This window comes from Orbicella faveolata, unplaced genomic scaffold, assembly GCF_042242905.1.
Source record: "Orbicella faveolata isolate gen_17 unplaced genomic scaffold, um_ofav_v1 contig_47, whole genome shotgun sequence".
In the NCBI taxonomy this organism is placed as follows: domain Eukaryota; kingdom Metazoa; phylum Cnidaria; class Anthozoa; order Scleractinia; family Merulinidae; genus Orbicella; species Orbicella faveolata.
This window is the reverse complement of record NW_028301577.1, coordinates 16,042,371-16,055,422: the sequence shown is the minus strand read 5'-3', so window position 1 is coordinate 16,055,422 and position 13,052 is coordinate 16,042,371. Positions and strand designations below refer to the sequence as shown.

Here is a 13,052-nt window from a genome sequence, read left to right as displayed (position 1 = left end):
AAAATAAACAAGATATTCTTATGGGCGATTTAGTAATTTGGGCATCTCGTGTTTTTTTCAGTTATAATCTAATTTATTTAATTTCCGTTTCAACAGTGTTGAGTGTCAGTGACACTATAAAGTTTCAATACTTCCCCCCCCCCCCCCCCTCTGATCCTATGAGGTCAAGCATGCATGTACCTTTCATTTCTTCAATTCCTTTCATCTGCCTTGTTTGCTGACCAAGTTCCTTATCTTTTAATACCTAACTATCATACTTGCAGCTTATTTTGAAAGGTTACTCACACATTTTGCCTTATTCTGAATGTGCTTTCTCTATATAAGCTTACATCAAGACATTTCAGTCCCAGGGAATGACAGAACACTAGCAATTCTGACAATTCTCTCTGATAGAGTTCAATTATTTTAATTCATCACACTTTCAATGTGCGATCTTAACAAACTGTTTGCAAACAGTAATGAAATATCATGCCCCAACACCCAGCCATAAAAGGAAGTCTGGGAACAGGTAGTAGCAACAATGACACTGCCAGGCTGGTGAATGTTACAAGCTATTATAAACTCACGTCTGACAATGATGAGTGACCATGAAACATGGTGCGGTGAAACTGAACACCCAGACTACGAGTGACATTGCTAGTGTTAATGTTGTGAAAGTGATTACTAGCTAGTAGTGTCTGTGAACTTGGACCAGACCAGAAAAGACAAGGTTCAATACCAGAAGTTGACTGAGAGTAACAAGTTTGTACTCAAAAACCGAAGCTGCCTGATCAGACCAGTCTTAAAGCCAGCCTCATCACAACTTGTCAAGAGTTCCTGAATTGTGTATGTGGGAGGACTCCATGTGTTGACATATATGGGGAAGCTCTGCTCAAAAGTTTTCAGGCTTCAGATATAACTATTAAAGGGTAAAGGATTTCTGACAAGTTGAATTCAGGTGTATGAAAGGGTACGGAAATCTTTCTTTTACGGATTTCCCTTTTTCTGGTTCTAAAATGTTGTTGATAATCTCTCATTTACTCTCCTGAGCCAGAATGAGGGGATTCTGATAAATTGTTCAAAGAGATATTTTAAAACTTCTCTCTATGGGTTTAGAAAAGGGATACAGTATTAAGGGGTTGGACTTTGAGATGGAGCTTCCCCATTAAGAACTATGTAGAATACCTCCCCCGCTGCCCCTCCTTGTGTAACAAGGATGTTCAAATTGTTTTCTGGAAAAAGCAATTACCGGTAAAAAACAAAACAGTACCAATTTAAGGGATTGTGTGATTATCAATGTAAGTTCCCATTTGTATTTTGAATTAAAATGGGCCTAACATTATCCACAACAGTATAAAATAACCATACTTTGCAGCTTCATAGAGACTCAATCTGATAATGAAAACATTACTTTTATATTTCCCCTTCCTTTGTACGTTGTGATATTTTTAGGGAAATTCTCAAAAAGTCCCCCTCCCAAAGAAAAGAAAATATAAAAATAAAAATAACTTTTCTTTAATCTTGAAAATGATCTCTGCAATAAAAATGTCATTTTTATGGCTCTTTATCATCTTGAAGTGTGTTGTGAAGAAACTGCTTATTAGGAAAATATAAATGTTCAACGGAAAAAATGAACAGAAAAAAAACAACACTCTTCTTTCAGAGGAGCTCCTATATTTTATAATTTTTGTAAACCTCTTACAGAATGCAACTTTTGGTTAGGTTGCACTTCACTGTCAAGGAAGAAATCACACCAGAGAGGCTTTGTATCTTTATTATGATTTGCATTATTGGTAAAAAAAATTCACACTTGGACAGGTCCACTGACACTCTTACATGTTGCCGCTACTTCTTTAGTCCCCAATGAACTCGTATAACGACAACAAATTTGATTTTTACACTTTTTTAATAACCAAAGACACGTCCAAGTTTTACAAAATCAGTTCCACGTGAGTCCGTCCGGGTGGTTACAAAGTTTTGCAAGCTACTTCATGTCATTGACACGAAACGTCACGATCAAAATAAAACAAAAATAAAATACTGTTCTTCGGCGGTAACATCCTCCCCCCGTGTTCGCCCGATTTAGTTGGTCGAACACTCTTCAAGGACGGCAAGTTTTGTCACAGGGCGTCTCATTACTCCAAACTTCGTTTTCACGTCTGCTGATCTTACAATACTGTCAAGTCCAGGAAAGACTTTTACGATCCTGCCAAGGGGCCAGAAACCTCTTGAAACTGCCCGATCAACCACTAACACCAAATCTCCGACCTTGACATTTACAGTAGGTTGAGTCCATTTCTTTCGAGTAATCAAACCAGGTAGGTACTCTCTTAACCAACGACTCCAAATATGATTTGCCACCACTTGTGCTTGTCGCCAACGTTTGCGACTTGACAACTCCTTGTCGTCAACGATACCGGGCGGTAAGTTGAGAGATCCTCTTCCAATGAGGAAATGATTCGGTGTCAGAGCTTCAAGGTCATCCACATCCGAGCTGACTTCAGTAAGCGGACGACTGTTCACAACCCATTCCACTTCAGCAAAGGCGGTAAGCAACACCTCATCAGTAAGAACTTGTTTCTGTAGAACAACATTAAGGGCTTTCTTGCATGATCGTACGAGGCGCTCCCATACACCTCCCATATGAGGTGCGGCAGGCGGGTTAAATACCCACTGAATTCCCTCTTGGCTCAACTCACTGCCGATCTTATGCTGATTCCAGCCATCGATGCATTCACGTAACTCACGGTCTGCTCCTACAAAGTTTGTTCCATTGTCGGAGTAAATCACAGTTGGTTTACCTCTTCGAGCCATAAACCGCCTAAGGCACATGATGAAGGAATCGGTTGACAAGTCAAATGCAACCTCCAAATGAACTGCTCTAGTCACCAAGCAAGTAAAGAGACAACCATATCTCTTCTCCTCTTTTCTAAGATGCTTCACTTTAAGAGGACCAAAGAAATCCACGCCAACTTTCGAGAATGGTGGTGCAACACTTAAGCGATCATATGGTAGACTTGCCATCAAGGGTGCTTCTGGTTTCGCTTTTCGCCTTCTGCAGTAAGAACACTGATGAAGGATCTTTCGCACTGTAGCACGACAGCGTAAGATCCAATACTGTTGTCTCAACTCATTTCGTACTTGGTCCACTCCTTCATGTTTCAATTTCTCGTGACAGTTCATGATGATGAGACGGGTCAACTCATGATCTGGTGCTAGTACCACAGGGTGACGACTGTAAAATGGAATATCGGCTCTCTCAATTCGACCACCTGCACGAATGATTCCATGCCCATCAAGGAATGGTGAGAGAGATACCAATTTGCTCTTGCTTGAAACATGCTGTTTCGACTTGAGAACTGCAACTTCTTGAGGAAAGGATTCTGCTTGGGCAACGCAGATCCAAAACTTTCGAGCTTGCTCCATCTCTTCAACCAACAAAGAACCAATGTGACGTTCAGATTTGGGATGCTTACAGTTATATATAAACCGTTTCAGGTAAGCAGTTACTCTGAGAAGCTTTGTTAGAGATGAGTATTTCGCTGGGGATAAGAAATCGTTCTTTGAACCTTTCACCACACCAGTCCAAGTAATGGCCATTTCTTGGGCTTGTGGGTCATCATCGGACGGCTTGGGAATTTCAAGCTTTGCATTTCCCTTTGGCCATCTCTCTTCAGGTAAGTGTAAGAAGGCAGGGTCATTTACCCAACGACTCCCAGAAGTAATAGAGCTCACTGGAAGTCCCCTGCTGCCATCATCTGCAGGATTTATCTGTCTAGGACAGTGGTTCCATTGGTTGGGTTCGGTGCTATCCAGGATCTCTCCAATTCTATTAGCAATAAAGGCGGGGTGGCGCTTAGACACTCCACGAATCCACTGAAACACAGTACTGCTGTCTGTCCAATAATAGGTGGAATCAATGATGTAATCATGTTCCTTAATCACTACAGCAGCCAATCTTGCACCCAAAACAGCAGCCTGCAGTTCAAGCCTTGGGATGCTCAAGGGTTTCTTCGGGGCTACCCGAGTCTTCGCTGTAACAAATGCACATCGCACTGCTCCACTGACATAGCAGAATCTGAAATAAGCCACTGCGCAAAATGCTTGTTCACTGGCATCTCCAAAGATGTGAAGGTCAATAACAGACGGGTTGTCTGGTATGTGACGATAGAAACGGGGAATGTGAAACTGTGCAATTCCATCCAGCTCTTCCTGCCATTTGGACCACTCCTTTAGAAACTCTGGTGGCAGTGCATCATCCCATCCAATACCTAACTGCCACACATGTTGGAGGAAGATTTTTGCTCTGACCAGAAATGGAGCTAGAAATCCAATCGGATCAAAGAGGGATGCTATCAAGCTCAGAATCTTCCGACGCGTGTCCGCAATGTCTGTCTTCACCACTTCATAGACAAAACAATCTGAGCTGGTATCCCAAACGACACCAAGAGCACGTTCCATAGGCATTACGATGCTTTCCTCCACAACCTTGATAGAGGGCGCTCTTTCCGATTCTGGTATTCGCTCGATCACTTCTGTCTCATTAGAGATCCACTTGGTCAAGTGAAAGGCTGCTTTGTTTAGCATTTCAGCAAGTTCTTGTTGCAGTTCCAGAGCTTGATCACTTGATTTAACAGACTTGAAAAGGTCATCCATGTAAAAGTTTCGCTTTACAGCAAAGGCAGCATTCGGAAACTGTTTCCCATTATCTTCTGCACTTCTCAACAGAGCATAGTTAGCACAGGTTGGTGCACATTTGGCTCCAAATATGTGACGCACATACTGGTAGACTTCTGTCAATGATTCAGGAGATTGACGCCACAGAAATCGAAGGGAAGCTTGATCTTCTTCTGGGACAGCAACTTGGTTAAACATCGCTTCAATGTCTCCTGAAAGCGCAACCTTTTCTTCTCGAAACCTCATGAAAATTCCAACAAGGTTGTTCAGCAAATCTGGGCCACTAAGAAGTTGGCTGTTTAATGATGAGCCTTGAAACTTTGCAGTGGCATCACATACTCGACGAACCTTCTCAGGTTTCTTGGGGTTCAGAACAGGGTGGTGAGGAAGGTACCATTTGCGCATGGCTGGTGCAGTTGCTTCCTCCTTAGTAAGCTTTTTGATGTATCCCTTTTCCATATCCATGTCAATAGTTTTCCTGTATCTTTCTGCCAACTCGGGATTACGATTAAGCCTCTTCTCCAGAAAATTCAGACGTTGAGCAGCTGCAGCAAAATTGTCAGGAAGTTTGACTTTGTCATCACGCCAAATCAAAGGAACCTCATAACGACCATCCACCTTACGTGTACTTTCATTCAAGAATTTCATGACTCTTTCATCTTCAACTGAGCGCTGGGTATCATTGTCATAACGACAACCAAAGTTCTCTGTTCGCCACCAAGTTTTTACGGTGTCATTGAGTTCCTCATCCGGAGTCGCCACATGGACTTTACAAACAGATTCACATTCTTGAATATGGCCAAGTAAGCGACCAGTAACAGTCCATCCAATCCTAGTGCGAACACCAACAGGGGAACCCTTTGGACCATGTCGAGTTTCCAGGGGAACAATAAGTTCCGGGACATCACTACCAAGGAGCAAAGTGACTTGAGTCCCAGCGACTTCAGTCAGCTCCAAGTCTGATAGGTGTGGCCATTTTTCTTGTAGCTCATCAAGTTTCACTTTCTTCTCTGGCACATTCAGGTGATCAACTACAAGAACTCCATTCACATCAAATTGGGTACCAAAGTCATTCAATCGGCTGACTTGTACATTAACACGCTTTGTCATAAGCTCAGATGTTTTCTGAATTCCATTTAAGACCACACTTTCCAAAGGACCATCCAAACCAAGTCTTCCAGCAACATCTACTAACAGCAAGCTGCAAGTGCTTCCTGTGTCCAGCATAGCATATGTGTTGAAATATCCCTTTGGACCATAGAGGGTTACCGGTACTACTTGTAACAGAACAGAGGTGTGACTGCTTCTGTGAGATGTGTTAGAATGTTCAGTAGACGAACCAACTTCGGCTTGTGCTACTGGGTTAATAGCAGACACTGCATCACTGCTTTCCACCGAAACATTTCTCAAGTTGTGCAACAGAGCATTGTGTGATCGCGTACACCCATTTACACCACACTGTTTTTGATTTGAACAATTGCTAAGCCAATGTCGAGGACTGAGGCAACAAAAGCACAACTTATGTTTCTGTACTTCATTTAGGCGTTCTTCCACACTTAGAGCCTTAAACTTGGGACAAGAAGATAACTTGTGTTCCTGCCCATCACCCATAATGCAAGAGGACTTTGTTGGCCTGGGGCGAGGTGAAATGTTACTTGAGAAAGTGTTCTGTTTTTCAGTCATTCCATTTGATCCACCAGACCGAGGTTTCTTATGAGGTTGGAATGGAAACTTACTTGACATTTTTGGGTAACAACAATCATCATAAATATCTGCCTGACCTTTTAACCACACACTGAAGTCATCAAGACTAGGTCGTTCCAGTTTGGTAGCTTTGGTGTTGTCCTTCCATTTGATTTTGAGCTCCTGGGACAGTTTGTCAACGGCAAGGGAAACATTAGCTTCTGCTTTCAGATCACGTTCATATCCAAACTTCTTAAATGTCCACACAGTAGTTGACACAACATCTGACAGATTTCTCACTTCTTGAGGTTTGTCATTTTGTAATCGAGCTGTTTTTTTCAGTTTGTCAAGTGTGACTTTCACAACAAGGGAAGGTTTGCCAAATCTGGATTCCAGTTCTTTCAATGCTTCATAGTAGGAATCTCCACTGTATCCATATCCTTCAATTGCAGACTTAGCTTTACCAATAACAGAGTTCTGAAGATGTTGCATTTTGCCATTAAGGGACAGATTAGCATCATGAACAATTGATTTAAACATTGAGGACCAATCAGACCAGTGTAAAGGGTCACCATCAAACTTACTTAGGCGTAACTTTGGAAGAGAGTCACGAGTAGAATGACCACAAATGGTTGTTTTTCGGTTGTCCGTACTAGTTAAAGCTGGATGCTGTACTCCACTTTGTAAATCTCCAATCCACGAGTGATACAAAGGCAATGTTTCATTAGGTTTTTTCGTGCCCTGAGGTGCAATAAATGAAACAGCTGACTTTGGCTGTTGTAACAAAGGTGAAGGTGTAACAACTTTTGTAGGGTTGTCAGGTGGCAATGCAGTTCCATGATTTGCTCCAGTTCCTTGCAACAAACCAGGGAGTAGTGGAGGAATTATTGTTAACGGTTGATCAAGATTAGATGATGGAACAAATTTCAATGAATCATCCTCAAAATCAAGCAATCGATTAGACAAAGCTTCCGGATCATTAACTTCATTTTGTACCTTTTGTAACACTGCTGCTTCTGCTGCGAGGCGTGCAGCCTCGTCCTTGGCTTCCTGAGTCTTTCTTCTTTCTTCAGCCATGAATTTTAGCCTTTGAGCTTCATCTTGGACAAGTTCAAGTTTCCTTTTAACCTCCAATTGTTTTTCGAACTCCTCTCTTCTTCGCTGTTCCTCCAAGGCAAGTTGTTTTGCTTTAATTTCTGCTGAAGTAATTTTGGCGCGAATTTCGGCCGCTTGGGAGACATTTCTCGTCGAAGAAGTTTTCCATGATTTCACCGAGCTTAATCCGCTAGAACTTTCCTCTGCCCGCTCGTCAAGTGTGCGTTGGCCTGAAGTTTAGCGTCTTCGACTCTATCGAGTTGTTCTTTATACCAATCTATTGCGGCTTCGTGCTCGTTCTCTGGGATCACTGAGACGAGTTCATCATTGAGGCCTTTCGCTTCGTTAAGATATTCCTGCAAGTTGTTGACATATCCACGTATAATCGCTTTTCGACCATACTGTTCGATGGTGGACTCTAATTTCTTCAACGTGTTCGTGATCCTTCTTTTGACGGCTGCCCGTTTGTTTTTTAAAGTAACAATGTTAGTACTCACAGTACGAGCTGAATCCAAATGGCCAAGATGGCGACCGCCATCAGTCGCTTCGGTCGATTCCATACCAAATTCCAAAATCTTCGCCACACCAAATTCCAAATTCTTCGATTCGCTCGTTCTAATCCGGCTCGAAGGACCAGAAAATGTTGCCGCTACTTCTTTAGTCCCCAATGAACTCGTATAACGACAACAAATTTGATTTTTACACTTTTTTAATAACCAAAGACACGTCCAAGTTTTACAAAATCAGTTCCACGTGAGTCCGTCCGGGTGGTTACAAAGTTTTGCAAGCTACTTCATGTCATTGACACGAAACGTCACGATCAAAATAAAACAAAAATAAAATACTGTTCTTCGGCGGTAACACTTACATGTATGTTAAAGATGGGAAAAAAACAGGTTCAGCATCATCTAAATCAAGGGATTGTATGCCAGTGTGGGGTGTATATGCCAGGAGGTAACCACCTATGAAAATACAAACACTAAAATTAAAATTAAACAACAACTGAGAACTTTTAGAGACCTCCATCAGTCACAAAAAGACCAAGAACCAGATCTTTTCAGTTTAACAAATTGACATCAGTTTTTCATGCATCTGTCTTGAACATTATTGATCATGAATTCTGCTGTGGATCCACAGGGCGATAGCATACACTCATCTGCAAACACAGGAAAAACTGACATCAATTTGTTTTTTTAAAATAACAAACTCATTGCCAAATTGTATGCTCTCGCTCATTGACACGCCTCTTAAATTATAAATTTATGTACCTACAGGTCCGCTTATTGATGATGAAAATTAGCCAATGAGCGCACAACAATTTCTACAGTTATCGTAAAAAGTATAATTTTTCTTAGTAATGATTATTTTGTTAGTAAGAGTTTCAGAGGAAAAGTCCAGTGTAAAAATGTTATCTCAACAGAAAAGAATAATTTGGTTTAACAAGAGGAATTCAGAAGAACACTGATTAAGAAGAGAAATAAAGTGTATCTCTTGTTTGCATTTCTCTTGTGGGTATTTGCTCATTTACCTGACCTATGAAAAACAAGATATAATGTATAATTTTTACCTCTGCTGTAAATTTTTCAAACCAGTTGTTTTCACTTTCAGAGTGGTTCTTAAAAAGAATCACAAACACACCACCCACCCCTCAGTCCCTATTCCTACCCTACAACAGTACAGCCAGGATCCCATATCAACCCCCCAACATAACTTACCATAATACTCCCATACTTCAATACAATCTTTTTTTATTATTTTGTACAGACATACCTAGGTTAAACCATCAGATCTCTGACCTTTTGGTCCACTTCATCTCCACTAGGCCACGAGAGCAATCAGTGCAAATTTATTTATATTTGTTGATCTAATTTATTATTACTCTCAGATTTCCCCTTCCCCTGTGATGAAATTAAATTGATTTAAAAAAATAAACTGCTGTAAACTAATTAAAGCAGAGATAGAAATTGAGCCATAAAATTACTACAATTTTGGTATGAGGATATTAAAATAACTATAAGTTATTAATATCCATGTGTTCTATTGTAAAGAAAGTGTAACTACTTACCGGTGAATTGAACTTCATTGTCAGAGACAAAAACCTAAAAACATCTAAACACAGGTCAGTGAAGACATTGCCAGTTTTGCTTTTGCCAACAACCACTCTGCCTCAAAAATATAGAAGATAATGACAAAATCAATAACAAAACCAACCTCTGTTAATTCAATAACCACACCAAATTCCCCTCCAAAATTCTCTTCAACGTCTTACAGTAAAATTTTGCCAACAGCATAAATTCAACTCAATGCTTTAACATGCTTCTCTCATCAAACTTTTACCCCTTGAGTCAAAATTTGTGGGTGTATCACATAGAATTTCACAAAAGATTAAAAATGCTGTTAAACTTTTGCAAATGTCTGCATCATGTGTAAAATATGCAAATGAGGTGACTGATGATGTCATACACTCAACCCAATATTACATCAAGTTGGTAGGCTCATAGTTCTACTGGAAACACACCTATGGCTATTAAAATTATACACAGCCTGTATTTTCCCATGGCAACTCACTCTTTTCTAGTCCCCTCTAACCTGAGGCCACAACTTCGACCTTATAATATTAATATGCTTGCTGAATCATACAGATGAGGCACCATTGGCAAATATCAAAATGGAAAGCTAAAGGTGGCCAGAAAAGCCTATATCAGAGAAGGTTGAAACCCAGTATGTTGCCATGGTAACAAAACTGTTAAGCTCATATTATGGAGGACATCTGCACATTTCATCATAATAGCACTTTTAAAGCACTGTCCCTGGGAGCCTATGGTCCCTTGTATCTGGACAATAGTTCAAAACTTGTCTGGGGGACTGGATGATCTAAATGGTAGGTGGGAGACTCTCAGAACATTGAGGAGAGTTGCAAGAAAGATTGTAAAACTAGCTCCTTTTGGGCACTCATTAGACACTAACACTACTAACATGACTGAGTTTGGACAATATATTTATTGTTTTTTTGGATACATGTAAACAATGTACGTTTACTGGTCATACAATAGGTACCTTGCTACTGAGTTAAGTCTTAATGTGTGTATTTAAAGGAGGTCACTCCAAAAATGTATATTTTTTGTCAATGCTATATGAAAACCTTGCACTTTAAGGTTAGCCACTCACAGAAGTTTCAGCCTCTAAAGAGCAGGTTTTCCTTATGAAGTTCACCTGCAAAGAAGCCCACAATTTGAACATTGTTGCCACAATTTCAAACAGTACTCAGCAGCCAGGTCCCATTTTCGTGTCCTAATGGCTTCCGACAGTTTTCTCTGTGTGCCAGGATTCCAGCGTCTTTCTTATACGGCTTTCTTATTCTTACGCTGGAATCCTGGCACACAGCAAAAACTGTCAAGGCTGACAACAATTTGTGCCCTCTGCCGGGACAATATAACATTCTTTTAAACAAATGCTAATTTTACACTTTTAGCATTCTCACATTCTTTCACATGTATTCTACTTAATATATGCCATTCGCTTGTTATATTCAAAATTCTTAGGTCTATTTTATCATTTCATTTTTGTCCGTCGAAGACAGCAGACTGGCTGTTGAAAGCTCACAATTTTAAACAATTTTACCAGAGAACATTTTTTACCTCTTTTATAATGAATCCTGGTATCGGATCTTCAATATTTTAAGCAAACAATCACTTTAAGATCAAACCAAGCTAGAATTTTCAGCCCACCCACAATGAAGCAATCACACCTGACCTTTGTGAATTATTTGATGCATGCATATGAGACAGCCATTTTTCATTTTTTCTTTATGAGATGGAAGGTAGATGACATTTAAACATTGATCAAATAATGAACAAAAGTCCTGTTGCTACAGAGCTACACTGTACCCCCACCAGATTAACAGAAGATGAGGTGCTGAAAACAGATCTTTGGAAGAACTAAAAAAAGCTGTGTAAACAACCACCACAGCATCTCTTGTTGAGTTAATTTAATATAGAACATAACTTTAAAATCTCAAAATGGTTGAATTAACTAATTATGAAGTCCTACAAGTATGAGAATTTCAGATTGTATGATTGCAACCAAGTATGAAGTTTGATAGAGAAACAATGGTAAATCTTACAATTCTACTTAACAATATTATTGAATTGCGAGCTCAAGATTCTCATCAGGTGATAATATGGTTGATACAGCCTCAAACTATCACCTCGAAGAAGTCTAGACCTCATGGTCCAATTCTTGAAAAGGAAGACAGAAGATGTTCTCTATTTTATTATTAATAGATAATAATTTACAGGTTAAAGCTAATTACAAGATAAAATCTGAATTCTATCCAGCATTTAATTATGAACCACTTTACAGTACCCGGGGGGGGGGGGGGGGGGGTTTCTCCCAGAGAAAAAACCCAAAACCCTTACTCTATTGATCACCAAAATCTGAGATTTTCCGTACCCTATTTATGCCCGGACCAAAAATTTGACAACCTATTTACAACTGTTGCCACTGACACAGTTACCCTAAACATAAGTTTTGAATCCCTTTTGTTTATGGTCTTATCAATAATGATGAAAAAGTAGTTTCTTCTAAACAACATTACCCAATTCAAGACTACAGTAGAGTACAAAACCCATACCCTATTTAAGACCAAAGTGGCCAAAATCGAGACCCTATTTATGACCAAAACAGCTGAAAAACCCTACCCTTTGGGGCCACACATACCTATATAGTGCATATAAGGGAGTAACCTTAACCTCCCTGCTCCGGGTCACAGTAGAAGTGGGTACCTGTCAAAAGTGGGGGTTAAGTTAAGAGGTAAGGATATACCATACCATTGGGAGCTAACCCTAAACAGGCCAACCCCCTCTTTTTGAACTGCCCAAAGAAGTTGATCCCCAGGCCGAAATTGCAGTTGAGACAATACAGAGGAATGTACAATTAACCACTGGATGACTGAAGGAAAGTTCTACTCATCTGGAATGCTTCATCCCTTTGCTGATCTTTTCGGGGAAATCTGATATCCCCAAAGTACGCATTTACAATGAACTCTAGCTTTCAACATAGATTATTTCTTACAGAGAAAAAAGTATTCAACAAGAGATACGGAAATAGGATACTAACCTTGAGTAGATGATTTTCCACCACACGCACGTGGATACAGAGCTTCAACTGTGTTCACTTTTAGAAAAAACCGGCTTCTGTTAAACGTGTTTCCATAGTACACAGTGCAAACTATGGCCAGCAATACTTCATCCAGGTTGTTGTTAACATTATAGGCTATTGCACTTAGTGTTATCACCGAATCACGAACAATAAGAACCAAAAGTCGGAACAACCGCAGTTTTGCAAATGTGTAAAATCCGCCATTCGATGACAGAAGGCTCTCCGTTATTTTCCTTCAAAACAATACTAAACTGTTTTCTTTTGCCGAAAGTTCTGCTTAAAAAGTCGAAGAAATGTGCCTAAAACATCTTTCTATCCTCAGTATGAAAGGACACGAACCTGATGGTTTGCAAATAGAGGAAAAACTTCCCCAATCGAAACGCCATTTTTTCGCTTTGTGAAACGAGCTGCGCGGCGCAGTTTAAACCGGATGTGACGTCACTTTTTGGTGGATGATC

The 13,052-nt window shown here is 40.2% G+C and overlaps 1 protein-coding gene across 4 annotated transcripts; it reads right to left on the bottom strand.

The window, feature by feature from the left end:
* Positions 1 to 400: 400 nt before the first annotated feature.
* Positions 401 to 13,044, bottom strand: LOC149097341 (uncharacterized). 4 transcript variants are annotated; one of them, XM_089279261.1, is made up of 3 exons: positions 12,553 to 12,776; positions 10,603 to 10,647; positions 401 to 9,596 (listed from the first exon to the last, which is right to left on the bottom strand). In XM_089279261.1, exon 3 carries the CDS (start codon positions 7,414 to 7,416, stop codon positions 2,062 to 2,064), a length of 5,355 nt encoding a protein of 1,784 aa, XP_089135387.1. In that variant the 5' UTR covers positions 7,417 to 9,596; positions 10,603 to 10,647; positions 12,553 to 12,776; the 3' UTR covers positions 401 to 2,061. The 4 variants fall into 4 exon arrangements, with proteins under 4 accessions (XP_089135387.1, XP_089135388.1, XP_089135390.1 ...); XM_089279262.1 differs by lacking the exon at positions 10,603 to 10,647 and having other exon boundaries at positions 401 to 8,396; positions 9,500 to 9,596; XM_089279264.1 differs by lacking the exons at positions 10,603 to 10,647; positions 12,553 to 12,776 and adding an exon at positions 12,934 to 13,044.
* Positions 13,045 to 13,052: the final 8 nt, after the last annotated feature.

What these genes read in the sequence shown, in the direction of transcription:
- LOC149097341 (XM_089279264.1), bottom strand. Translation starts at nt 7,416, where the DNA reads ATGGCTGAAGAAAGAAGAAAGACTCAGGAAGCCAAGGACGAGGCTGCA.